At 41.7% G+C, this 27,824-nt stretch overlaps 1 protein-coding gene across 1 annotated transcript in view; it reads right to left on the reverse strand.

Annotated features, from left to right (window-relative positions):
- Positions 1–314: 314 nt before the first annotated feature.
- LOC311196175 (ephrin type-B receptor 5) overlaps positions 315–27,824 on the reverse strand; it is a gene marked incomplete at both ends in the record, with an annotated part of 52,125 nt that continues 24,615 nt past the window's right edge. The window contains 13 exons of the mRNA XM_084269684.1: positions 315–423; positions 1,567–1,722; positions 2,466–2,659; positions 2,804–2,953; positions 4,027–4,242; positions 5,150–5,397; positions 5,802–5,921; positions 6,037–6,092; positions 8,804–8,918; positions 9,720–9,882; positions 10,798–10,922; positions 20,292–20,630; positions 22,751–22,906. Coding sequence (XP_084125810.1) covers positions 315–423; positions 1,567–1,722; positions 2,466–2,659; positions 2,804–2,953; positions 4,027–4,242; positions 5,150–5,397; positions 5,802–5,921; positions 6,037–6,092; positions 8,804–8,918; positions 9,720–9,882; positions 10,798–10,922; positions 20,292–20,630; positions 22,751–22,906 — 2,147 coding nt within the window. The remainder of the gene's footprint in view (positions 424–1,566; positions 1,723–2,465; positions 2,660–2,803; positions 2,954–4,026; positions 4,243–5,149; positions 5,398–5,801; positions 5,922–6,036; positions 6,093–8,803; positions 8,919–9,719; positions 9,883–10,797; positions 10,923–20,291; positions 20,631–22,750; positions 22,907–27,824) is intronic.

Genomic DNA, 27,824 nt, shown 5'->3' on the forward strand with positions numbered 1-27,824 from the left:
CAACAGGTGTTTGCGAACTGTCCAAGCTATTATTCCATCTCCTTCCTAGGTTACTATAACTTTCCCTCCCCCAACCCATTCCCAATGTATGATGCCAGCCACTTTTCAATGACACCATTTTTTTAGCTCTGCTTTCAATTCATGGCAAGGCTTTGTTTTTGTTCATGGAACAGGACATGTAGTGTGCACTCTCTGGGTGCATTAAGTCTTCAAGTAGCATGTTGAGATCTGTTTTTCTTACAGCATAAATCCCTCTGAATTCCCCCAGAACCTTTCTGGAATTTGAGACTAGTGGAATATGGATGGTGTAAACATCACACTTCAACTGGTTCGAGCTGATTCAAATGGACTCGCATGAGCTGGATGCTGTTTAGAATCTTTTTCTGGTGTCCAACAAGGGTGATGCCAATACGCTGGATATCTCTGCAAGAGAATAAAGGATGTGGTTATGACCCATTCCTGGAGGTGTATGCTCCGTCCCTGGAGGTCTTCAAGGCCAGGTTGGATGGGGCCCTGGGCAACTTTGTGTAGATCCAGGCCTAGAGGTTGGTGGCCTTGCCTGTTACAGGGGGGGTTGGAACTCTATGATCCTTGGGGTCCCTTCCAACCCAGACCATTCTATGATTCTATGAAGGTGTTAAAATGGGCTTCTTGGTCTGAACAGTCCCAGTCCATTTCCCTGCAGATCCAAATGAATGTGTATGGATATCATCTTTGTTTGAGAAACAGTTGACAATGCTTCTGTTTTAGTTTGGAAAGTGTGTGTAGGTGAAGGCAGTGTTGGCAGAACTGGTTAGGTTATGATTCAAAAAGAAGCAATGGAAATTGGCCATGAAAATTATCAGAGCGCTGGAACACCTTTCCTATAAAGAAAAGCTGAGAGAATGAAGGTTGTTCAACCTGGAGAAGGCTCTGGAGAGACCTTCTTGCAGCTTTTCAATACATAAAAAGGAGGCTTGCAAGGCAGTTGGAGAGACAATTTTTACCAGGACCTGCAGTGACAGGACAAGGGACAACAGTTTTAAATTGAAAGAGAGTAGCTTTATATTTGATATAATACAGAAATTTGTTATGATAAAGATGTTGAGACACTGGAGCAGGTTGCCCAGAGCAGCTGTGGATGTCCCATCATTGGAAGTGTTCAAAGTCAAGCTGGATGGGTCTTTGAGTGACCTGGTCTAGTGGAGGGTGTCCCTGCTCGTAGCAGGGGAGGTTGGACTAGACGATATATGAGGTCCCTTCTGACCCATACCAGTTTATGATTCTAAGAATGTTCATTTTCCTTGCTTCTACCTAACATGTCAACCCAGTATATGGCATGGATAGTTCTACACTTCCCCTCAAAAGTGTAGACCATAGAACCAGATTACAAGTGCAGAGTTGTATGGAGAGTGTCCTGTGTGCCTAATAAGATATAAAAACAGTAGCTACTTTTCTGTGGCTTCCCTCTCATTTTTCATGTGTATGTATTCTGCATAAAGCCTTTAAATATTTCTCAGACTGCTTTCACTTTCTTCATGGAAAACTCAGTGTCTGGCATCTTCTGCTCTCCACCCCTCTACTTACTCTAGAGTCATGCGTGATATGACATCAAATGTCATCAGCCCAGCCTGGTCAAAATTCTCCTTGTAATGGCCCATCTTGATAGCATCCAACCACTCATGGGCATTGCTGAGCGAAGGGAAATCTGGAGGACAGTTGGTCAGGAGAGGCTGAGATGGTCTGCAAAAGAGGCGAGGCAGGTTTTAAAAAGCCAAGTTGTCAGTATCAACTGACCACACTAGTAAGGCAAGAGTTAAGAGATGGAGAGAATGCAACTTCTGAAGAGCACAGAATGGAGAAGACTATTTGCTTTCCATGTCCTGTTCCCCCCTTGATGCCCTGTTCCTACACTACCTGCTTTCACTTTTCTGCCTGAAAACAATCAAGCCAACCCAAAAAACTGATCCTTCCTTCCCAGACACAAGATTCTCTTCTTGTTGCCTCAGAAGTTTCCACACTTTCTGGGTCTATACCAATTAGCTGGGCAAAGAGTTGCAGTGATGTCATGCAAACTGCAGTTATAATTAGTCTTAGCTACAGACCTTCTTCCCTCAATAAACTAAGGTGTTCTCTTCTCTCAGCACTTTTTGTGGTCACAGAGTATTGTGTGATTACAGGGTGTGTTGTGTAGTTGCACACAGATGGTTCCCTCCCTTCATTTCCTAACATTCCTCACTTACGTTCATCCTCAGAGCACCTCATCAAATGATTTGTCTCCCTTTACATTCAGCTCTCCCAATCTCTCATCACCCACTAAGTGAATTAGGATATACAGTTCTTCCAATCACCTCCCTCAATTTTTTCCCATTCCTATTTGTTCCCAGTCTCAGGAGAGAAGGTTGGGAAAAAATGCTGTATAGGATGAATTACTGCTTTCTTTTCCTCACGATGCCCTATTATTGTGCACTAAATCCTCATCTCACCTGCTGCTCCCAGTGCCAGTGGCTTTTAGGGCAGATGGCTTGCGGATCATTTTATCTAGGGCACTGACTATCTGTTCAAATTTGGGTCTCTGGACCCTCTCCTTCTGCCAGCAGTCAAGCATCAACAGGTGCAAAACCGTTGGGCAGTCTGGGGGTGGTGGCAGGCGATAGTCCCGGTCAACGGCATTAATTACCTGCAGGAAAAGAACAAAGCTTTATCACAGCTGGGAAAAGAAAAGACAGGCAATCTTTAATCACTTGGTGGTATGACTTCCTTCTACTTTAATTGATACAGGACAGAGAGGCAGATGTACATTCTCACCACTTCTAAAACTTACATCCTGATTGGACATGTCCCAGTAAGGCCTCTCACCATAGGACATCACCTCCCACATGACAATACCATAGCTCCAGACATCACTGGAGGAGGTGAACTTGCGATACTGGACAGCTTCAGGGGCAGTCCAGCGGATGGGGATTTTGCAGCCCTAGAAAGCAGTCAGAGAAGAACCAAAATGTTAGTGAGATAAGGACTTCTTGTGGAAATGACATCAGTAAACAGATCAGATGCTAGTAGCATGACACAACTCTGAGCATGGGCTGCCAGTCCAGTTGATGTTCTCTTGCAGAGACTGTTGGCTTAAATTCATAATATGTTAAAACTTTCCACAGTGTTCTATTGACAAATACTGATGAAAAACCAAAATAATTCCTCTTTGTTGTTACAAATCCCACAATGCAATAAGATTTTAACTTTTGTAGCTCTTCTTTGCAGCATTTGAGAGGTGGCAGCTAGTAAAATCCTCCCAAAAGTCTATTTTGAAACCTAAAGCCATTTAAACAATCCCAATATGAAACACCGAGGGCATATAAAATGAGTGTCTAGCATTGACTCATTCCTCTTCCCATCTTGACCTGTCTGACTGTAGGTACGACCTGTCAGACAAAATATCATTCAGGTGCTTGTTCTTAAAAACACATACATCCAAAACTTGTTTTACTTTTCCGTAACTGAACTCTTCTATCCTGCTTGCCAAATGGTGTTTTCAATCTCCCTTTTACAGTCCCACCCCTTTTGTGGTATGTATAGCAGGTATCAGAACTTCAGAGGCGGTAAGTTCATTTGATGGTTGATTGCCCACAAATACACTTGTGCCAGTTATCTTTTCTGTAGGAAAAAACCCGACTCAAGGGGTGGTAGTATTGGACTTCAATGTCTCCTTCAGTTCTTTATACTTTCTATAAAACGCTAATGAGAGGGGAAAGGTAACACCTACATCAGGTTATGATGCTTGTCCTATTCACCATCATTCCACAAAGAAGTGTACTGAGACTTCATTTCACATAGCAATGTGGATCAGATATTCCCTTTTTTGGGGGTTTTACTGTTTTGGAACATACAGCTGGCAAGATAGAAGGCTCTATGCCACTGGTCTCTCTGGTCTCAGGAAGGACTAAGTAGAACACACCAAATCAAGGAGGAACACAGAAGAAAATGATAGCTGGCAGCACTGTAGAAACTCACTTCATAGCAGTAGTACACTGCCTAGCTGTAACTCACCAGACCTCCAGTATAGGTGGGATTTGAAGCATCATCCTCCAGAAAGCGGGACAAGCCAAAGTCTGACACCTTGCACACAAGGTTACTGTTGACTAAGATGTTACGTGCTGCCAGATCACGATGCACATAGTTCATGTCTGAGAGGTAGCGCATGCCAGCTGCAATCCCCCGTAGCATTCCCACCAGCTGCAACACACTGAACTGTCCTTCCTTTTGCTGCAAGTGAGGAGGCAAGCATAGGCTTTTACTACCACAGAATGAAGCCAAAGGGAAAGACTGACAGAGAGCAAAGTAACAAGGAGGATTTAGAAGTTAAAGAGCATGCATTTTACCTTCAGCCAAAATCTGAAGGTTCAGGGACAGCAAAGGAGGGTGAGCTTAAGGCAATGAATTTCAAATTAAGTCAGACACTGGTGAACCTTTTCTGAAGTCAAAACTCTACTTGTGACCATATATTCCTTTAACATTCTACACCTACTCTCATTAGCTACAAAGACGAAATGGATGAGAGCAGACTGATCTGCTCTTACTCCTTTAAGATCTTTACAATGGGTTCTATTTAATTCTACATATTAGGTTCATGTGGTCTTCAAAATCTACCTGCCAAAGCATTTCTGGTTGAATTAGTGTATGAATAAGTTTTAAAAAAAATAAGTGAAACTTCTGTAGTACAAAAATATCTGTATTTATGTTTCCTTACTAGGAAAAACTCTTGAATCAAAAAATAAATATGAGGTTCATTACAATATTAAAACTTGAAAACATTCAGTGGAATAGTCTGGAAAATATTACAAAGATGAACTTTGAAGTGTGCACATAATAACTGGAAGGCTATGTACAAGAATAAACAATTTAGTACTGATTATCTTTATTCATTTGAGCTGGAGATGTCTAAAATAATGAAGACTTTTATATGATGGGTGAGCTTTTGGAATATTTCACCATGTTGGCCCAAAAGCACTTACTCTGGTATTATGGTATTATTTCTATTGCACCTGAAGAGGGCAACTGAGGACTTATAGAGACAGGGCTGAAGAGGAATGACAGGTAAAATTATCAGATCTGAGACTGGCACAGAGCAAGATGAAGAGATAACAGTTGTGGGAGACTCTGGTTGTGGTACCCTGAGGAAGGAATCCAGTGATCCATTCTCCATGAACTCTGTGACAATCATGACTGGTCGGCTCTTGGTGACCACACCCTCCAGATGGATGACATTGGGATGTTCAAATTGCCCCATGATGCTGGCCTCGCTCAGGAACTCACGCCGCTGTTCATCTGTGTAACCTGACTTCAGGGTCTTAATAGCTACTGTGTATTCACGCTTCCCTGGGTGTTTTAGGCGCCCAAAGCACACCTCTCCAAACTCTCCTGTCAGGGAGGGAAGAAACACACCTCAAGTAAGGAAACACAGCAAAAAATTTTAGTCAGGTGCACTAAAACATTCTCTCGAGGGGGACTCCAGGTACTGCTTAGAAATAGGGTTACTAGGACTGTTTGGATTAAGGTAAAGTTCTCAATGAAGGCTCTAAATTCAGTCAGGTTGGACTGACTGAATCTTCAGAATTCAAAGGAGGAACTGTGAGTCTTCAAAGGGTGTTTTAAACTTGGTTTGGAGCCAGCATCTAAGGGTAAGTAGGTTAAGATGAATTTTGGTAAAAATGAAGGTTAGTCACCCTGACACTTGATGTACCATGGTTAGGTCCGTTTCAGATCAATAGTGTGCCAGGTCTCAAGTTGAACAAGACATTTCAAAATCTGCATTCTCACAGTACCTGATCCAATGACCTCCTCAATCTTGATGAAGGACACATCTATCTCCTTGGCAAATTCTCGAATAGCTTCATTAGGATCTTCATAGGTGGAAGGATCAATGTAATACTTCACCCCAAGTCCTGTAGTGGATGAGACAGCCCAAAATATCACCAGAATCAAACCCTGAGAGGCATGTGTGTTAATGAGTCCTGAAAAGAGATAGGCCCTTGTCATCTATTGCTCAACAGCACTTACCTCGTGCACTGATATACTGCTGCAGACGGTCTGTATATGGAGTCTCTCGCCTTTTACTGCAGGACATAAAGGAAAGGAAAGTCAAAACATGAAGAAGAGTCTCTCATAGGATGTTGAGGTAGGCTTCTCAATGCAAGACTCAGAGAATCCTTGAATTTAGGGATAGAAGGTGGGTGTTAAGATCCTGCTCATCTCTTGGCAACCATTGCATGCTTATTTTCTATGTGGTGGTTTTTATACCACCGTTTACATCCCCACTTTAGATAGGACAAATGATAGGGCCTCCAGCACTATCTTGGCTTTTTTTTTTTTAATTTTTCTTGCTAACCAGGCTAAATTAGCATTTAAATTTCATTTAATTACGACAAATTCTTATTTTCAATACTAATCTAAGCTATTTCTTGTGTTGCCTTTTAAGTTCTTCAAAGACATTCTCAGATCCAGTTACTCTAATGCTTAATTTGCATAAATCTCCCCCCCCCCATTTTTTTTTTTCCTTCTGGTCTCTTAATAGCATTTACTTTGACTACCTTTTCATAAATATGGCACCCCAAACCAACCACACAGAGCCAGTTGGACAGAAATTTATTCCATGATGTGATTTTTTTTCATGTGTAGATCAAAACAGGTTTATTGTGGTAATATTTATGGCGTATGTGCATCTAATCTCCAGTAAGCATAGGTCCTTCTTAGCATGGGCATTTCTCAGGTTTCATTCTCCTCTAAAGTGTTTGCGATTCAAGCAAATTTTTTTTCCACATGATCTAGTGGTTTTCTAAGCTTCATTGCATTCTTTGTTAGGTCTAAACATATTTTCCATTTCCAAGTCACTTCATTACCAACACTGTTCATTATTTTGTACAATTCATGCTGGTTTACAATCTTTTCTAAATCACATTAATTAGATCAAACTGTACCACAAACCCTGTGACACCCTGTAATATCCCTGCTGTATGCATAGATTTGTGTTTACTCATATGCTTTGTTATTTCAATATAAGACCTTCTAGTTTCTGACTCAGCATCCAAAGCCAGAGTATCATGAAACATTATCTTATTTTTGTTAACTAACATAACTAATCTTGTCATTCTAACACGTAAATTCGTGTATTATCCTTGTCAGGTTTATCTCTTTAAATTCTGCTACGACTGCAAAACCTCAGACAGTTCTACATTCACATTTTTTTCTGCTGTAGAAAGAACTAGTCTTCCAGGGGGCCTATACCTAAGAGGTGCAACTCCGCTGTTTCATCTGAAAGTCGGGTATATATTTTTTTAATAGGTTATCTGACATAGTAATGGTTTTCCATCATTCAAAAAAATAGCCAGCTAGCTAAAATAGATGTTTCACATTGTATATTGTCTGGAAAATGTGTACAAAAAATTTACAAAAACAAGTTAAAATTATAGCATTTGATTCTATGTATATTCAAATTTTTCAAGAAGTACTCATTTCATGTGGTGTTCCTTACTTCTTACACCTTCAATCTTACTTTTCTTGTCAAGGACAAATTCAAAATAGAAATTTGCTCTCTCCATTGTTTCTGAACTTTTAATTGCACATCATCCTTCAAGTAGAAATGAATCTATTTTTTATAAAATTTCCTTTTATGTAAGTACATTTACAGAAACCCATTCATGTTTTTCCCCAACATAGTTTTGGCAACAATAATTTATTCTGGGTTTGGTTTATTTTTTTTTATAAAAATATACACTTTATTGATTTGGGCACATAATATCACATTTCCAACTGTAACATGAAATTATATTTTTAACAGTTCAAATCTACAAAAGAAGGCAACATTGAAAATATAACAATATTTTATAATTCTTTTCTTTCAAAAAAGAAAAAAATGTTAGAAGAGAATATACACTGAAGGAGAAAACAAATGTAGAAAATGGAAGAGAACAAAAAAAGATATAACTAAAACTAGATGTCACTTTCTAAAATTAAGTAGCTTATACTTTTTTTTAGGTCACTAGAAAAAGCTAAAAAGTCCCTCTTCTGCAGAGGCAGAGTAGAGCAAAGATACAAAACTCCATTAACAACTGGGGGATTAAGTTCAAACCTCAGTAAATTCAAGGAGCAGGTAATGACGGTTATTTTCTTCAAATAACAAAACCCCCATTGTTTACATCTGCATGTCTACAAAATTAGCAACCCTTACTTTTCTCTCTTTTTTTAAAAAAAAATCTGTCCTTTTTTGCCATAAGAGATTATCTCTATGCTCATCTGACCTCTTTTCTCTCCAAAATGGAAAGTGGCATTTCCTTTCTTTAACCTGTATTTTATGACAGTGTTCCATGGAAGCACTGGGGTTATACAGATTTTACTCTTCAGCAAATGAGCTGTTGTCTCTTGGTCCTTGGTTAAAAGGTATTTAGCACCTTCTAAAGAAGTGGATCTTATTCCACCAGTCCTTCTTCACTACATTGTTTCACTCTCCGATTGTTTGTGTAAAAAATGCAATTTACAGTCCCTTCTTTACAGTGATGCGTTTAAGTATCTTCAGCACCATCTTGAAAATGCTTCCCCTGTGTTCATATTGCTAATTAGCCAAATATCAGCTAAGTACATAAATGATTTACTAAAGGAGAGGCTCCTCAGCTAAGAGTAATGGGGCAAAATCTTTCCTTAATTAGAAAATGACATCTCAAGAACATCTGGATAAATGTACATCAGGCTGTTTCCCTTGGGGTGGGGTTATGTAGCAGGGATAAGAAAGTTCCACTGTCTGCAGTGCACATGAGCAGGTCAAGGAATTCACCTCTTGAAGATGATGGCAAGGATGGCAATGGCAGCAATTACCAAGAAGGCTAGACCACCGAGCGCTGAGCCCACGATAAGCGGCAATCGGTCCTGCACCATCTCCGAGCGCTCCCCTAGCAAGGAAGACACATGCATACACACACACAAATGCAGAGGACAGGAACTGTTAGCATTTCCCTTCTACTCAACTGGTTCTTATCCATAATTCCATCCCTTACATTCCTTTGCTTCCCAGGCTAGTCCTGACAGTTCAACAAATGCTTGACTTGTTTACCCCCTTCAGTCACTGTGCTTCTCCAGTGCCTGACTTCCTAGTTCTGTAAAGCCAGTGCTCCCTCTGAATCCATTTTTCCTTTCCCTGGTCCACTGGCAACTGATTAGCCACTTAAGAATAGGCTAGCTCTACATCTGGGCTTTGATCCCATTGTCCCCTATTTAGCTTGTAGATGACATACATGATCACCTCTGATCCAGACCAAAGGTAGTATGTTGTACTCTGCATGAATAGATGGTGATACTGCTGGAAGACAAGCTTCTCAGCATGTCCTATGTACCACCTGTCTTTCACAGAGCATTCAGCTATAAGATGTCCTGTGACAGCTGAAGACCACACTACAGCAGCGTATTGTGCAAATAACTGTAAGACCCTCCTAAAGAGAGCTTTACTGACACTCTGTGCTCTGGCTGGTTAGAGGCACAGAGGCAACAAGGAGTAGGACTGAGGAATATGGAATAAACAATACACTCTGACAGCATGAAGCTTCTTAAGGTGAACACATCTGCATATGCAAGTTATGATATACAGAAGTTGAGTAGGTGTGTCTGGTAGCAGTCCTCCAGAGGATAAGCTAATACACTCAGGGACAGAGACAAGTGGTCATATGCAGATCTGAGTACAAAATGGTAGCACTTACCTCCTGTTAAAGTCTGGAAATACATCTTTCCACTGTATGGGCCATAGCCCACTGCTGTTCTAGCTCGTACTTGGAAGGCATAGATCTTGCCAGGGCTAAGATTTGATATGGTGGCCATGTTGGTTTCACTAGTCAAGGTGAATGAGTTATCCTCATCTTCTGCCTGTGAATGTCAGTGACCAAAAAGGAATGTGAAACTTCTGCCCACACTGCTGGCTTTCCTCATCAAGGAATGCTATTTTCCATGTTGGCCCAATATTCTTCCAATCTGTTACAGAGCCTCCCAACCACAACCAAGACCAGACTTCCTTAGACACTACTCGTTGTTCCTCACTGTTGTTCATTCCCTTAGACCTGGGCTTTCCACAAAGCTCTCCCCAAGACCCTCAGACCTGACTTACACAAAAGTGAGAGACAACATGTGGTTCCTTGCTAAACACATCCACCCAAAAAAAAAAAGAAAGCCCTGGCTGGGGTGAAATTTTCCTTTCTGTAAGCTCCAAACTCATGTATTCTCCTGGGAGAATTCAGAGCAAGAACATATGTTATGTTGTACCCAGGAAGCTGTCAAATATTTTACAATAGCAGGCCTCTTAACTGCTAGCAAAACAGTATGTCTGCACAATCCTACAAAAATATTTATGTGAAAGATCACAAACTGGGAATGGGAGCTTGTCTGAGCAACCCTACGCACCTTCACCTCAAAACTGTTGGAATAGAAGTCATGAAAGACATGAAAGGAGAACAGCTTTATATTTGCCACCTTGTAATCCCAGCACATAAATTTCAGCTCCTTTCATTGTTATGTGTCAGCTGGTGCTGAATTTACCAGATTAGCCACAACTTTTTATCTTAGCTACAAATGTCTTTATGTATTTGCATTGTCCCTAGATGGTTCCAAGTCAGGAAATGCAGACGAACTGATGTTAGATGAAGCTACAGCTTATTCTTCCCTTATAATTGAAGCTATATTCTCCACCATATCCATCCTGACCCAGGGGTGCTCCTTCCAGACAGATTTCCCCATTCTCTTTTGCATAACAGATACACAATCAGCACTGCATCACTTTCTGCTCACCTTGTCAAAGTAGCGCAGCTGGTAATCCAGGATGATCCCATTGGGCTGGTCTGGCTGAGGCCATGATAGTGTGATGCTACTGGTAGTACGACTCACCTGATGCATCATAGGGACAGCTGAGGGGACTGGAATAAAAGAAAGGAAGGAGAGATTGCCAAGATAAGCTTAACAAGTGAGTATTCATTACATTGAGTTAATAAATTAGGTTAGCTTTTCCTTAGATTTCCCTTAATTTGCATTATGAATTACTTTTTATCCAGAGTTACACTGTGTGTACCTCTTCACCACAGCAATCTAGAATGTCCATGGAAGTATACTATGAGTATTTTCCTTTGTATGCATACAGGCTATTAAATATGTTTATAGTAGAACATTTATTTCAGAGCTTGTTTCATGGATGTAGGTGTCCAGTCCTATATTGATTTGTCACTTTTATTAATTTTGCTCTTTTCACAAGAGAATTATAAATGGAGATATGCTAGGTCTGTGTCTAACAAAATCACAGGCCTGATTCAATCCAATCTGTGCAGCTGGAATAGATGATCTTTGTAGCTTCCTACCAACTCTTTCCCTCCCCTTGGCCTTCCCTCACTTTCTGTCTCCTCCCCTCCTCTAGCACGAAGCTGCTAGAAACTTCCCCAATGCTCAATAAAGTCAATGCCAGCCAATTCCAAGACATACCTACCAATGACCATGGCCAAGCCAATCAGCCCTTGTGATAACATATTTAGGAAGGGAAAAAAAACAACAAAAAACCTAGTAGAAATATTTTGTAGTCAGAGAGAGGAGTGAGAAGGTGTGAGAAACGTGGTCAGTGAAGAGGGAGACTAGGAGTCGCTCCAGTGCCAGAGCAGAGATTCCCCTGCAGCCTGTGGAAAAGATCACAGTGAAGCAGGTTCTCCCATGCAGCCCATGGAGGATGATGGTGGAGCAGAGATTCCAGATGCAGACCATGAAGGACCCCACACTGAAACAGGAAGAGGCATGTGGAGGCTATGACCCATGGCTCTGCACTAGAGCAAGCCCCTGGCAGAACTTATGGCTCTGTGGAGGAGGAGCCCATGCCAGAGCAGGTTTGCTGGGGGAACTTGTGATCCCATGGGGGACCCACCCTGGAACAGTCTGGTCCTGAAGGACTGCACCCTGTGGAAGGAGACAATGCTGGAGCAGTTTGTGAATAAGTACATCCCATAGAAAGAACTCAGTTGGAGAGTTCATAGAGGATTGTCTCATGGATCCCACACTTGAGCAGGGGCATGATGTGAGGAGCCATCCTACTGAAAAGGAAGGCTCCTTCCTAAGTGGAGACAATGTGTGATGAACAAACCTCAAACTCCATTCCCTGTCCAGCTGTCTTGCTGCAGGGGAATAAAGTTAAGCCTGGAGAGAAGAGAGGGGTGGGAGGAGGTGTTTTGCTTTTATTTCTCATTGATCTACTCTATTTGGCATGGTAATAAATCAGATTTTTTTCTCTAAGCTGAGTCTGGTTTTCCTTTGGCATCAATTAGTGTATGATATCTCCCTGTCCTTATCTCACCCCAGGAGGCTTTCATTCTATTTTCTCTTCCCTGTCTAGTTGAGGAGGAGAGCGATAAAGTGACTTTGATGGGCACCTGGCCTCTAGTCTGGGTCATCCCACCACAATATGCAATTCCAGATCCCGGAAAACATAGGTGATTACTTCCTGACCCAAGCAATGGAGGATGCAATTGCAGGGAGGTGCCCTGCTGGACCTCATGCTCACAATAAAGGAAGGACTCACCTTGGCTGCAGTGACCATGAGATGGTGGAGCTCAGGGTCCAGAGAGGAGTGAGCAGGGCAAAAAGCAGGCTCACAACACTGGACATCAAGAAAGCAGATTTGGACTTCTGTTTGGAGGATTGCCCTGGGATAAGGCACTGGAGGGAAGAGTGGCCCCAGAAAAGGGAGACTAGAATAAATGTGGACCACTGCTGGGCAGTGCAGGGACCTGGTGACATGGGACATGGAAAAGGATGAGATACTGAATGTCTTCTTCACAGCAACCTTTACTAGCAAGACTGGTCTTTAGGACCTCCAAATGACAGAGACTGGGAGAAAGTCTGGAGCAAGGGAGATCTTCCTCCTGGTAGAAGATCAGGTGAAAGAATATTTAAGCAAACTGGACCCACATCACCCATGGACCCTAATGGGATGCATCCAAGAGGGTTCTGGCTAATGTAATTTTAAGGTCACTCTTGATAATCTTAATAAAATGGCCATGGTGACTGTGAGAGGTGCCTGAGGACCAGAGGAAAGCAACTGTCACTCCTATCTTTAGAAGTAAAGTCTCTGTACTGCACATGACAAACCTCTTGGGGAAGGCAGTCTTTGCTTCAAGCAAAGGCAAACCCATTCATGGGACTGCTTTTGCTGAGGGACCTGGGTGCACTTGGTGGATGATGTGAAAGGATGGGGAAGCCCAGTGTGTACCCCAAGGGGATTTAATTTTAGGTGAGGACAGCTCCTAATTTGTTGGTGTATGGCAAAATCAGTCCATGGCAGATGGTCTAAATAAGTTATAGATGATATGTTATGTGCCACCCAAATCAACTGAAAAGGTAAGATCTGGGCATAATGTAGATGTTGTGGAAAAAGGGGTGGATAATGTCCTGGCTGTGGCCTGTTCAGAGTTAACCTCCCCAAGCAGTCACACAGGTGAGCTGAGTCAGCCCGAGCTGTTTCCACACCACCTGACAACACTCCCAGATAAAAGGGGCTGGTCAGGTAGAGGTGCTCCTGGGTGCCTCCAGGGCAGTCTGAGTGCAGCCTGGGTGTCCAGTCAGTCCTTGTATCAGTGCCATGCTCTGTGTTATCAGTGGGTTGGTAACGTATTCTGTGCTATCAGCAGGTGTGAGTGAAATTTGCCAGGGGCTGTTACAATTTCGATTTCATGGTGCTTTTGTCAGTAACCCTGTCCTTATCCCAGCCCAGGGAAGCTCTGTCTGTTTGGCAGTGAGTGAGGGATATGTGGTGCTCTGCCATTGCTTGGGGTTGAACCACCACAATCTGAAGTGTGGAAACAAACACATTCAGTTTCTCTTCATGCTGCAGAGATAGGGCACAGTAAAAAGAGAAACTAGAAGAGTTTCTTTTTGTTGAGTGCACATCAAAATTTTTTAAGTCCCAAGTCATAAATGGGCAAATTTGCTGAAAAAGGCAAAGTTGACAAATGCCCCTAAAGGAAAAAATAAACCTCAAAAGTCTTTTTGTTGTTCTTATGCAAGAAGAAAACAATGTGGTTAAATTCTTGGGCACCTCTGGTGAGTGCTCAGTGTTGACAATTAGATTGGAAACAAACAGATTGTTAATTTGAAAATAATGTAGTTCATTCAGAGGACGACGAACACAGTTTACACTCCACTGCTCTACCTGTTGGATTTAGCCTGGTAAAAGACAGTATTATTACATAATCACTAGGCTGGAAATTACCTTTGAGATCGAGTCCAACCATGCCTGTCCTCTACTAAACCATATCTTTAAGCACCTCATCTACCTGACCTTTAAATACATCCAGGGATGGTGACTCAACCGCCTCCCTGGGCAGCCTGTTCCAGTGTCTGATAACCCTTTCCATGAAGAGCTTTTTCCTAATGTCTAATCGGAACCTGCCCTGGCACATCTTGAGGCCATATGCAGCCTTTGACAGTACTCTTTTTATTCCTTTCCTGTTTTGATAAAGAAAGTACCTTGCCTGTGTCCTTAGTCTTGCCAGCTAGGTCTATTGGACTCTGTTGTCGCCCTTTGGAAAAGCAAACATCTTCAAGCATCTCATCCTTTTTCCTTCATAATGTCATAATCATACTTGGCATTTAATTCTCTTCCTCTTCTCACACCATTTCACCTGAAAATCTTCTGTCAGGTTCTCTTAAATTTCCTGGCACTACCCATAAGTGCCCTTGTCCCCATTCAGCCTCTTACACAAGCCTTCAGACTGTCTCATTTTCATTTCCACAGCTACAGATTTTTGTTATTGTCAGGTCCCACTGCTCTGAATCCCACTGATGTACAGGGCTGCTACATATGTTTTCATGGGTACTTTTACAAGTCTGCATAGATTTGCACCAACATTTGAGTCTCTGCCATCTTTATTGTTTGCTCTTTCTAGGAATGTCACAACTGCCTGACATTACTACATCTTTCAGTAGAAGGTTCAGGAAAAAACAGGCAGTAACAGCTGCACACAGAAAGTTTTTTCTCAATCCTTTAAATGAAAACCTGACTTCTGCCCTGAGACGTGAGATTATTTGTTTACCCTGATAAATACATTTAAAGAGATGTTAAAATAACCGTTAAAGGTGGGTTGTTTTTTTTTTTCCAAATAGTTAAATGGTTGGATTTCAAGTTCTTTGGTTTTTGTTTTTTTTTTTTTCTGTGAGGTTCCCCTCTGTGAGAAAGCTAACTCCACTACAATTACATAATAACCTTTCCTCATGCAGTTTATGCTATCTGGAACAGCCTCCCAACATATTTCTATATATCCTGCCCCTTCTCAGAGCGTTCACCCTCAGCAGCTCAAACACAGACTGAAAGCAACTCCCTTCTCTTGTCTCAGCTCCAGACATTTATTTTTTTCTTCTGGTAATGTGTGTATCATATTTGCCTGTCATACTATTACTATCCAAACAGGTTTTTGCTATACAGGGTTAAGTTTTGCTATATTAAAGGAAGCTTTTGAGTGCCAACCTTTCTTATTCTGTCTTCAAACACGTGGTCACTGAACATCATAATCAGGCTACCACAGAAAAATGTGATTTTGTAACCAAAGGATCTTATCATACTTTGAAGCAGGGCTAGCAGATTTAGGGATAAGGAAACTCTTAGATGAACAGTGTTTTGGAGACAAAGATGAAGAGCGAATAGGTAGCAAGGGAAAAGGAAAAAATACAACTATTCCAGCACATAATACTTCCTAAGACATCTGTAACAAAGGGGCAGAGGGTAGGAAAGAGGATTTTTTGGATCAGCAAATAGAAGAGCAAGAGAACTCTGACGTATGAGTAAGCGAAATACCTGAAAACCGACAGAGCTGGAGGGTTTTTCTTTGGTCACCTCTAATTCAATAGAAAAAATGTTTGTCATGGCCATTTATTCTGAAATATTATCTTTCTCCTGTTTGCTATTTTCATATCTTTCATGCCTTCCTGTCCCCTCCTTGTCTGTTTCAGAACTTAGGATCCTGAAATGTCCATCTCTGCAATAATTGTTATATTAACACAACACTAAGCCATGGTAAAGCAAAAGGCTGCTGAAGGGATTGAAGGGAGGGGGTATAGATGAGACAGGCCATGTGATGGAGGAAGCAGGGCCTTGTTAGTCTGAGCTGTCACTATGAATTGAGGGCAGCTCATCTCAAACTCACTCCTAAAAATCTTGAGGAAAAGCAAAGAAAACAAACAAAATAAAAAAAATCCTAACCACTGAACACAAAAAGAAGCAATTCGGTACACATTGCTGTTTAAGAAAATTGGTCTCCCCTGGAATTGCTTCAGTGCACAAGACAGGCATCTTAAAGAAAGACACTCAACATACCCAACACAGCCAGAGAGACCAAGAGACACTGGGAAAAATAGAGGTAGTCTGAAAAGTCAGAGCTAAAGAAGAGGATAGATTTGGTGATTCCAGGCAGGAGAAGGAAGCAGATATGTAATCACACTACCTCAGACATAGATGAGGGAAGCTAAGATGGAAAGCACAAAGGGAATTCTTCAGGAATTTAATAGAACACCCACCTGTTTCCAGCAGAAGCCAAAGGAACTGCCTGGAATTACCATATGAATTACCCAAATGTATCTTTTACTGTAAACAAAAACTGATCACCCACTTGTAGCCAGCCTCATAAGGGGACTGGGTGTCCTATACATGTTCTGCTACTCGATGCCTGTCAAGTAACATTCTAAAGGGAAGAAACAGATGTTGTCAAACCCCTGGCATCTGCTAACAGTAGGAAATTGCTTGGGTCTAAATATATTCCTTTCCTTTCCATAGCACAGAAGCAGAAATGAAAAGATGTGATTTAACCAAGATCATGATGCTGCATCTGGTTTTGAAGCAAAGCCTAGTTTTGCAGGGGTTTCCACAGCTACGCTGTGTAAAGTCATTAGGGATTTGTTTCAGTTTACACATCTCTAAATGTTTACAGAGATTTTTCTCTCACTCAGTGCAAATTGTTCCCCTCTCTTTCTCCTCCTTATCACTTTGCTTCTCATTATATCCTCTTAAACAAGCTGTGTACAATTCCTTTCCATACCAGCTTATACGTGCTTGTGAAGAATGACATATGCCCAGACTCTTCTTGTTGACATTTAGCACAACTGTGTGCCTGTGGCTCTCTCCAGCTCCAGTCCTTTATGATACTCACAGAAAATCGTAATTTGCTTGGTGCTGTTCTCCATTTTCCTCCAGATACATAAGCCTTCTGCATGACATCCACCTGTCTGACTTTGATATGCAGAAAGGCAAATGTGGATGGATTATATCATGAACCACTCAATAGCACTTGTGGAAGTGCATTAGAGTATGAACCTAAACTTTCCAAGCTTTAAACTGGAGTTGCTGGGGGAAGGGAAACCTCAATCAATTCTGCTCAGACCATCTTGATGTTAGTGCCAACAACAGATGCAGGGCCTGGAGAGGGATCACAGGTCAGCAGGAGAATACCTGAAGTGCAGCACAAAGGACTTCCAGCCACTTGAGCAAGTTGGTCAGACTCATCAGGGGCCCAACTTAAATGTCTCTAAGTGGATGCAGCATGGGAAATAAACAAGAGGAGCTGAAGACGGGTGTATGTCTGCAGGGCTATGATCTTATTGGTGAGGCCTTCAGAGATGAATAGAAGCTGCCTCATGTTCACAACCCCTGGTCACCATGGTGTACTTCAGGCACCCTGATATGTGCTGGAGGAACAATACACCAAGGGGAGGTCAGGCAAAAACCCCAGGAGCTCTGCATATATGAAGAAGGAGCTTCTGGACAAACTCAAACACAAAAAGAAAGCTGGAAACAAAGACAGGTATCCTGGGAAGAATAGAAATTGTTGGAGCAGTTAGGGATCAGGTTAAGAGAGCTAAAACCCTGATAGAATTAAATCTGGTCAGGGACGTCAAGGGCAGCCAAGAAAGAAAAGCTGCTGTAGGTAGATCAGTGATAAAAGGAAGACTAGGGAAAATGTGAACTCTCTCCAGAAGGAAATGGGAGATATGGTTACCCAGGATACTGAGGAGGTTGAGTTACTCCACGACTTTTTTGCTTCAGTCTTGAACAGCAAGTACTCTAGCCACTCCACCCAAGTCTCAGAAGGCAAAGGCAGGAACTGGGAGAATGTTTAACCACACGTTACAGGAGAAGATTGGCTGTGAGCACATCTAAGGAACCTGAAAGTACCTAAGTCCAAGGACCTAATGAGATGCGTCTGCAGGTACCCCTCAATTCCTAAGGGAACTGACAGATGGATTTTCTAAGCCACATATTTAGGAAGTGACAGTGAACTGATGAAGTTCCTGATGACTGGAAAAGAGGAAACAAAACTCCCATTTTTAAAAATGGGGGGGAAAAAGGAAGATTCGGGGAACTACATGTCAGTCAGTCTCACCTTTGTACCTGGCAAGATCATGGAGCAGATCCTCCTGGAAGCTATGCTCAGGCACATAGAAAGTAAGGAAGTGATTGGTGACAGCCAACATATCTTCACTAGGGACAAATCATGCCTGAGAAGTTTTATGGCCTTCTTTGACAGGGTTACAATGTTGATGGACGAGGAAAGAGTGACTGACATCACCTACCTGTACTTGTGCAAAGCATTTGACACTGTCCTGCACGATATCCTTGCCTCTACATTGGAGAGACATGGATTCAATGGAAGGACCACTAAGTGGATAAGGAATTGGCTGGATGGTCACATGCAAAGAGTTGCTGTCAACAGCTTGATGTCCAAGTGGAGACCAGTAATGAACAGTGTTCCTCAGGGACTGGTACTTGGTCTGGGGCTGTTTAATGTCTATGACAGCAACATGAACAGTGGAATTGAATGCACCCTCAGCACGTTTGTTGACACCAAGTTATGTGGTGCGTTTGACACACTGGAGGGACCCTGACAAGCTTGAGAGATGGACCCATGTGAACCCCATGTACTTCAACGAGGCCAAGCACAAGGTCCTGCACATGGGTCAGCACAACCCCAAGCTCAAATATAAAATATATTTTTATATATATATGTATATATACATATATATAATAGATAGAGAGCAGCCCTGAGGAGAAGGACTTGGATGAGAAGCTCAGTGTGAGCTGGCAGTGTGCTTGCAGCCCAGAAAGCCAACTTTATCCTGAGCTGCACCAAAAACAGCATGTCCAGCAGATCAAGGGAGGTGATTCTACCCCTTTACTCTGCTCTTATGAGACCCCACCTGGAGAACTGCATCCAACTCTGGGGCCTCCATCATAAGAAGGATATGGACCTGTTGGAGCAAGTCCAGAGGAAGGCCACAAAGATGATCAGAGGGCTGAAGCACCTTTCCTATGACAACTGGCTGAGAGACTTTGGCTTGTTCAGCCTGTAGAAGGTTCTGGGAAGACATTATAGGCTTCCATTACTTGAAGGGGGCCTACAAGAATGCTGGAGAGGGACTGTTTAGAAAGACATGCAGTGAAAGGACAAGAGGTGTTTTCAGATTGAAAAGAGTAGATTTACATTGGATGTAAGGAAAACATTCTTTACTCTGAGTGTGGTGACACTGAGTCAGGTTGCCCAGAGAAGTTGTGGCAACCCCTTCCCTGAGAGTGTTCAAGGTCAGGCTGGATGAATAATAGACAACCTGGTCTAGTGGAAGGTGTCCTAATCCACGGCAGAGGGGCTGGTGCTAGATAATCTTTGAGGTCCCTTCTACATGAAACCATTCTATCATGAAATGATGAAATGAGGACAATGAAAGGTGTTGTATAGGAATAAGAAAGGAAGGGAAAACAGAGTCTCTATAAACATAGTCAAAAAGAAAAGTGAACAGGTGAAAAATTCTAGAAATACTGATTGAAGAAGACGAAATGGAGAAGAGATAGAGAAGACAGGAGATATAGGAGGTGAAGAGGAAATGAAGAAATTTTAAGCTGCTGTGGCAAGTGGATGTTCACAAAAGTCCCATTAAACCCTAATTATGTCTTCCGCCTTTTGCAATGAATCAACGTGTTTTGTCTGACCCACAAAACTACAGGGCAACTTCTCCCCCCAAAATTCTTCTCCATATACATCAACATCAGCTGCTAAACTGTTTGGGTTTTTTTGCCAAGAGAAGAAAGAAAAGCCTATTCAGAGGAAGCAGAAATGAAAAGGGTACAAGTGAAATCATGGAACTAGCAGGGCAAGGTAAAAAAATGCACAACACAAGTAAGATGACAAACCTCCAGAGCTCAAAATATAAAAGACAATCAAATGAGAAACAAAAGTGGAAATTTTAGGACTCAGATGCAGGGGTCTCCTCACCTGACTGGCTGGTGCTAACGTTGATGGTGGCATAGTGGGGCGCTTCTGAACTCAATTCAGTCACCAAGTTGACAGCCTGGATCTCAAAGGTGTACTGCACACGGGCCAGGAGGTTGGAGACTTGCACGCGACTTTCTGTCAGGCCCACCTGGCGTGGTTCAAATTGTACGCTGTCCCCGCAGCGCACGCATGGTCCCGAGGACCCTGCTGGGCACACTTTGCAGATGACATTGAAGAACACGTCCTTGCGGCCACCTAGGTCCTTGGGGAGGCGCCAGGTCAGGAGCACGTTGGAGCCAACAATTTCATAGCTAAGGTCACGGGGAGCAGAGGGGATGCCTAGAAGACAGAATGAAAATCAAAATCCCATGAAGGAATGGGAGAGGTGGGGGAGAGGGGAAGACAAAGCAGGGGGGGAAGAGAACAGAAAAACAAGTTGCACTTCTCATTCTTACTCTTCTCTAGCTGTTTCTCTGAACAGGGCTCAGAGGAACACATTCTTTGCTACATCAGTCATACACTTACACACACAGGTGAGCAACTGTGCTATCACATTTTTGAGAAACAACACTTTTTAAAGGGGGTCTTTGTTTCAAGGGTATAACTTTTACTTTTCCATAAAAGAACAGTCAATATTTAGGGATATTCCAAGCCTTTGGAATTTTAAATTTTGCATGCACAAGCTTAGTAAACATATGTCCCTACTGAGACCTCTAATTCTCTCCTTCGGCACATAATATCTATGAACTCTCAGACTTCAGTTAGCCTTTTCCATCTATTGCAGGAAGCAAACACCAGCTTCCCTTTGATTATTCCTGGTGCCACTCAGATTCCTGAATGGCATTGGGAGTTAACCCTAACAGCTGAAAACCTACCCATTCTATGTATTCAACAGTTTCCCTGCTGACACAGAGACAGTGAAGAGAAGGAGAAATATGTAGAGGGTGAGAAGATGGCATGGAGATGAGAATGGAACAAGACACTGGACCTAGAAAATGAAAAGCTCAGAGGGGTAACAATAAGCAGCAGTGTTTTGCTGCTAAACCTGCACATAGACACAATGCTGGGCTGCAAGAACACAGGCAGAGAGGCTCAGCTCTGTGGCAGGGAGGGGCAAGAGAAACATGCTTTACAGAACATTTTCCTCTGAAACCTATAATGAAATCCAAGAATCCTCATTCTCACCATTCCTCTATTGTCAAGAAATATAGATGAAAGCTATGTGCAAAGCCTTTTCCCCGTCTAATGCTGCTCAATATAAAGGATTACATCCTCTATTAGTACAGGTGTACAAGATTTTTGTGGGAGATGTCTCCAGTTGCAATCCAGCTCATTGCAGGAGCATTTCAGTATTTCCAATAGCTACATTTCCCCAAGGACTCAACGTTTCAAGTATTGTTAAAAAATACATTATGCTGGAAAATTGCACACAGAAGATAGCTTACAAAATGTATTACTGAGAAGATGAAGCATGTGTACACCAGGAAATGTCAAAATTAAATTTTCTTTTATGATCTTCTGGGCCACTCAACATTTGCCTTGTGGTAGAGTATTTAATTGCATGATCATACTAGTTTTTATGACAGTCAATGCAAACTGCTTAGAAAAAATAATCCCTGTGAAGCTAAGATTTCTTGATGCTGCTGAAAGTGGATTCTGTGCAGTATAGGAAGCAAAGGGTTACAGAAAAAAGCAAAATCACATTTCCTAATTTCTGAGTGTTTAACTTCAGAGCCATAGTGTTTGCAAGATGCTTTAGGAAATTGATTTCTTCCCGTCCCTTCCAGAAAGTTCAAGTTTGATGTATTATTTAAACTATATTTCGAGTGCTAATAACGATTTAATTTTCTGTGTAAAATTATTATTTCTTGACATATTAATATTCATAACCAATGATTATGAAAAGTCATAACTGATGAGACCCACAAAGAAGCCAATGAAAAAATTCTTTTCCTATAAATAAAATTTGCAGAATTTGAATTCTGTGTAGTAAATAGGGTCTTCACTTTTTCAGTGATAAAGGGAAGAAAATATTGCTTAACTCCTTCAATAAACAAGGTTTACCCTGTGTATGAAATGAGTTAAGCATTTCATGAGAAATTAGTATATTGTCATTTCATTAAAAGTTGCACCTTACACATACATTCAGAGTTGCATGAGTCATCTAAAATTTGGCAGGTTTTCACTTCTGAGCATCTAGTATTGCAACACTCCAGTATTCTCAAAACACAGTTTCACCAGTGTATCAACATTGTAAAAAGCATGTGGGAACACTTCTGCTTTCTCATCTACATTAAGCGCTTTGGATACACCCTGCAGTCAACTGGAGGAGCAAAGGGAAGTTTTGGGTTATTTCAGGGGTCATGAGAAGAGGTGAACTGCAACTCGGCCTGAATCATTCAGGCACCTTCTCATTAACTGCCTTTCTTGCTCTCAAACAAGCCATTGCAATCACTTACCAGTGCACGGAGCATCAGAGTTGTCCGAAGCAGATCGATAATAGCGGTTCTGACACACACATTCCCTGGAACCTGGCAGTGGAGCATGGCTGTGGGCAGGGCACAGGTGGCAGGGTTCATCTCCCACAGACACTTTAAAGAAACCCAGGGGACACGCTAGGAGGAGGAAAATGAGAGAGGCAAAAGCAGGAAACTCATTAATTCAGATTCCAGAAACAGCGCAAACTTATTTACATTTAACTTGTGCTGCTGCTGTAGGGAAAAGTTATTACACAGCGTGGCTGCTACTGGTTTTGTTGCTTTACAGAGTACAGATTGTTAAAGCTGCAATTTCAAAACAGTTTATTTTATTCTGTAGAATAGGTCCTTAAATTGGCTCACTGCTAGATGAAAAAGAACCAGTCTGGAGACAGCTTTAGCCATCTGAAATAATTGTCTTCTCATTACTCACTCAAAGAGCTTTAGCATTACAGAAGCCCAACAGTACAGTCATGTGATCTGTCTGGAAATAGCCGTAACAGGTATTATCCACATCTCCTTCTCCTCACCCAACACAGCCACAAACCCCAGATTTTTTTTAATGCTTTCATTATTTAAAATAATATAAGCTACCATAGCTGATTTTTGCACCAAAATTAGGAGCAGGCACTCAAACTGGTGGTCCTATTGACGTCCTGTAGGTCTTGAAACTTCCCAATAACACATAAAAGCCTTTTAATTTAACCAAATTTAATCTGCAAGCACACAGGAACATGCCTATGCGAAAAGATGAAAGAAGGATGGAAATTCTTCCTACAGGGAAAGAAAATGAAAAAAACCCAAACCCTCAGCTTACTAACAACATGGCAGTTAATGGTGCATTTTACGTCTGGCAAAGCTACTATTCCAAATTACCTAAGAGAAGGTTCTTGGCTCTTACAATGAACTGCTAGGATAAAGCTTTTACAATGTTCATGTAAGTTTTCTAAAGCTGAATTTCTACATAAATGGATACGGCTCTTTCAGGTTTTATGGACTAACAAGCTCAGGTGAAAATGCATTTGTGGACTGACATTTTGTTAGTAAACTTCACAATAAAGAGCATTTACAGGAAATAGGAAACTTTGACACAAGGAACACGCTTAAAAGAACCATCCCAGTGACTACCATAAGCAGAACAATCCAAAGGGTTGTGGATAGCAAAAATTTATGTAAAAAAAAAAATGTGTAAGAGAAAAACATTGTATACAATGTTCAAAAATGCAATACCACACCAGAAGCTGCAGAAATACTCCATCTGGTTATGACTGTAGTTACAGGCTTCCATGTTCAATAACAATTATTTTGAAATGTTTCTAACCCACATAGATGCTGAGTGGACATCAATGCATCTTTCTTAACCAATGAACTGTAAAAGAACAAAGTAGCTTGCATATCTATCCACCTACTTCTACGTGTTCAATTCCCTTTGCTTTGGGTTTTCAAACACCATTGTAGAATTTTTGATGCATACTGTGGGACTCTGGGTATGCTAACCTGAACAAAGCTGAAACGGTTGCTGCCACAGTCCAGCCTGTCCTGTTTTGGAAAAGGACTGTGGTGGGTTGACACATGCTAGAGGCCAGGTGCCCACCAAAGCTACTCTGTCACTCCCCTCCTCAACTAGACAGGGAAGATAACATATAGCCCATACGTTGAGATAAGGACAGAGAGAGATCATACACCAGTTACCATTGCAGGCAGAACAGAATCAAGTTAGGAAAAATGCATCCCATTTAATACCAAGTAGAACATTAGAGCAATGAGAAAAAAAAACAAATCTTAAAACATCCCTTCCTTCTCTCCAGGCTTAACTTTACTCACGAATTCTTACCTACTCCCCCTGAGGAGCACAGGAGTACAGGGATGGGAGGTTGAGACTTGTTCATCACACATTATCTCTGGTGCTCCTTCCTCCTCAGGAATTCTACCGTTACAGTTAAATTTCGCAGCTGCTCTAACAAAACAGCTCACATGGTTACACTCATATTCTACTAAAATCCAAACCACGCAAATACTGTCTATTCTCAAAACAAGCAAATTCTCCTTACATTAAATCTATATTAATTGTCTCTTAAACTACATCTATATCAATTTATTGAGCATTACTACGTATCATTGAATCACTTATTTAACTCATAATCTCTGTCAGAAGTCTTCTTGGCTGCAGACGAACCTCCACATGCACTGTGATGAGAGTGGCAGCTCAGACCACAAAAGGGATTTCGATAACTGAATGATAGGTATTGGATAGCAGAACACCAGTACTTCCCAGCATTCAGAAAATTACAACATTTGGTATGTGATACACTGCTGGGGAAGGGAAGCTGGGGAGAATGTGATTTTGCACATGATGGATGATGGTAAGAAAAGAGCAACTGCCTTTTTCTTCTGGCATTATCCAGCATAAAATCAAATTATTCTCACATGGGAAGGTCTATGCCTGTGTTCCTATGCACAAAAAAAGTAAGTAAGATTTTGTCCACTTTATGAATTATATCCCTTTCATTCGGTTTAAAGCTCTACAACCACAGATGTAGAATATGATTTTCACATTTCCTGGAAGATGCACCTACACTCAAAATGACATGAATGACCTTGCTGCTAGTCACGGTAAGGAAAATGAACAGCTAATGATAATGCCTGCAGTCTGTGTGATGCTAAAAGGAAATCTGTAGAGGATACAGACTTTGCCCCTGCGGCAGATATTTACTCTACAAGGGTAGTGCTTAAAGAATGCAAGTAGATTAATCTCTAGACCAATTGCAAGTCATATGGAAAGCTAGACAAAGCTGTGAATGAGGAAGAATTTGTCTGGTATTTAGTAAATAACATTTATTTCACAGTAAACATGGTTGTATTAAAATAATGAAACATTTATTTCAACATGATGCTTTGAAGTCTACCAGCAACTAGCCCAGTTGAGCCTGGGGATGTAGGGATGAGGTCTGCAGGGATGCCACACTGGTGATGACTTAGACAAAGGTATTAACCAAAAGTGCAGTGTTGTAAGTTTTACGTAATGGCATGAACACGCCAGTAGCACTACTACCTCCATAAAGAAAGCCAGTTTATATAAGGCAGAGCAAATCTACTGCTTAAAAGGCCATGCCAGATTTCATTAATGCTGTGGACAGTCACTCCAACTGACCAGAACCATTCAGTGGCCGCTTATAAAAGCCAACCACCCGCTCACCCCCCCACCCAATGCAGAAAGAATACAAACCATTGTACAGGGACATGGTGTCTGCTAATGGATAACAACGTTATCTACTCGTACTACTGGTATAGTACAATAATAAAGAGACAATACTTTGGAAAAGCTATATGTAACAAACACTAGTAATGATCAAATGCTTACAGCTATTCGGTCATATCTGCCTAATGAAAACCAATTTCTTCATCCATGCACCATGCCTACCATTACATGCCTGCACCATATGCAAAGGCAGGTTACTGCTGTCCTGTCTAGCACTGCTCAGTGTGCTATCCTTTCTGTGCTGTCACACTTAGGTGGTTTCCTGCTACCTGTTCTCTCTTATTCACTGAGGCAGCATCTATTTCTGAATGTAATCCTAGAACCTTAAAAGTCAGTGGAATGAAGAATTGTTTATTTATGATGAAGAGCAACGTCAACATGAAAACAGGTTACCTTACTATGAATTGCAGCTTTAAATAAGAATGGTTACATCAACTAAATCAGCAGGCTTCTGAGAAAGACTTCCAATAAAAGCAGCAGACAGAAAAAAAAACCAAAACAGACTAACCACATTTAAGAAGTGACCTGTCCTGTTTCTGAAGTGATTCTGTGATACAGTTGGCATTGAGAGCAAAGTAGCAGACAATGTAAACATACCTTCCCTGCCCAAGGTCTTCAGGTCCAACAGTCCCTTGTCCTGTATTTAACATGAGTGTGAAGCAGTCACGTATGCTGTTCCATTACAGCTGAGTAAACTGGACAAATAAAATTCCACTGCAGCCTTTTAACCAACAAAACAAATTTCAGTAATATTTCTCTGTCCTCACATACTCCTGTTTTGGAGACAAGATAGAATTTCTGCCATTTTGGCTATTATGGACCAAAAGAAACAGATGAAAGAAGGCTACATACAGTCACTTAAAGTCTCCATTAAGAGGTATCATTTTTACAACATAGCAGAAGATCAGGTGAAAGAATATTTAGGCAAATTCAACCTACATCATTCCATGGACCCTGGTGGGCATGCACCCAAGAGGGATCTGGCTGATGTAATTTTAACTCTTGATAATATTAATAAAATGGCTTTGGTGACTGTGAGAGGAGCCCAAGGACCAGAGGAAAGCAAATGTCACTCCTATCTTTAAGAAGAACAAGAAGGACACAGGGAAAAGCAGGCAGCTCAGCCTTGCCTTGATCCTTGGGAAGATGATGCAACAACTAATCCTGGACACCTTTTTCAAGCACAGGAAGGACAAGAAGGTAAATGTGAGGAGCCAGCATGGATTCTCAAAGGGCAATTTAGGCTTAACCAACCAGGGTAGATTTAGATTAGACGTTAAGATGAAATTCTTTACTATGAGGGTGGTGAGGCACTGAAACAGAATGCCCAGAGAGGTTGTGGAAGCCCCATCCCTGTCAGCATTCAAGGCCAGGTTGGGTGGGGCTTTGGGCAGCCTGGAGGGTGTCCCTACCCATGGCAGGGGGGTTGGAACTAGATGATCTTTGAGGTCCCTTCCAACCCAAGGCATTCTAGGATTCTATGATTCTATGAACCTTCTACAATGACATTACTGGCTTGGTAGGTAAGGGGAGAGCAGTGGATACTGATAACCTTGACTTCAGTATGGCTTTCAACACTGTCTCCCATAATATCCTCATAGACAATGGGATGAAGGATCAATGGTGAGGTTAATCGAAAACTGCCTGAACAACTGAGCCCAGAGCATGGTGACCAGTGGGATGAAGTCTAGATGGAGGTCAGCACCTAGGAGTGGACCTCAGGGTATACCTGTTGCCAACAGGTTGAGGGAGGTGATCCTTCCCCTCTATTTAGCACTGGTGAGGCCACACTTGGGA

The sequence above is a fragment of the Gallinula chloropus genome (assembly GCF_964237585.1).
Source record: "Gallinula chloropus genome assembly, chromosome: 1".
Taxonomy (NCBI): domain Eukaryota; kingdom Metazoa; phylum Chordata; class Aves; order Gruiformes; family Rallidae; genus Gallinula; species Gallinula chloropus.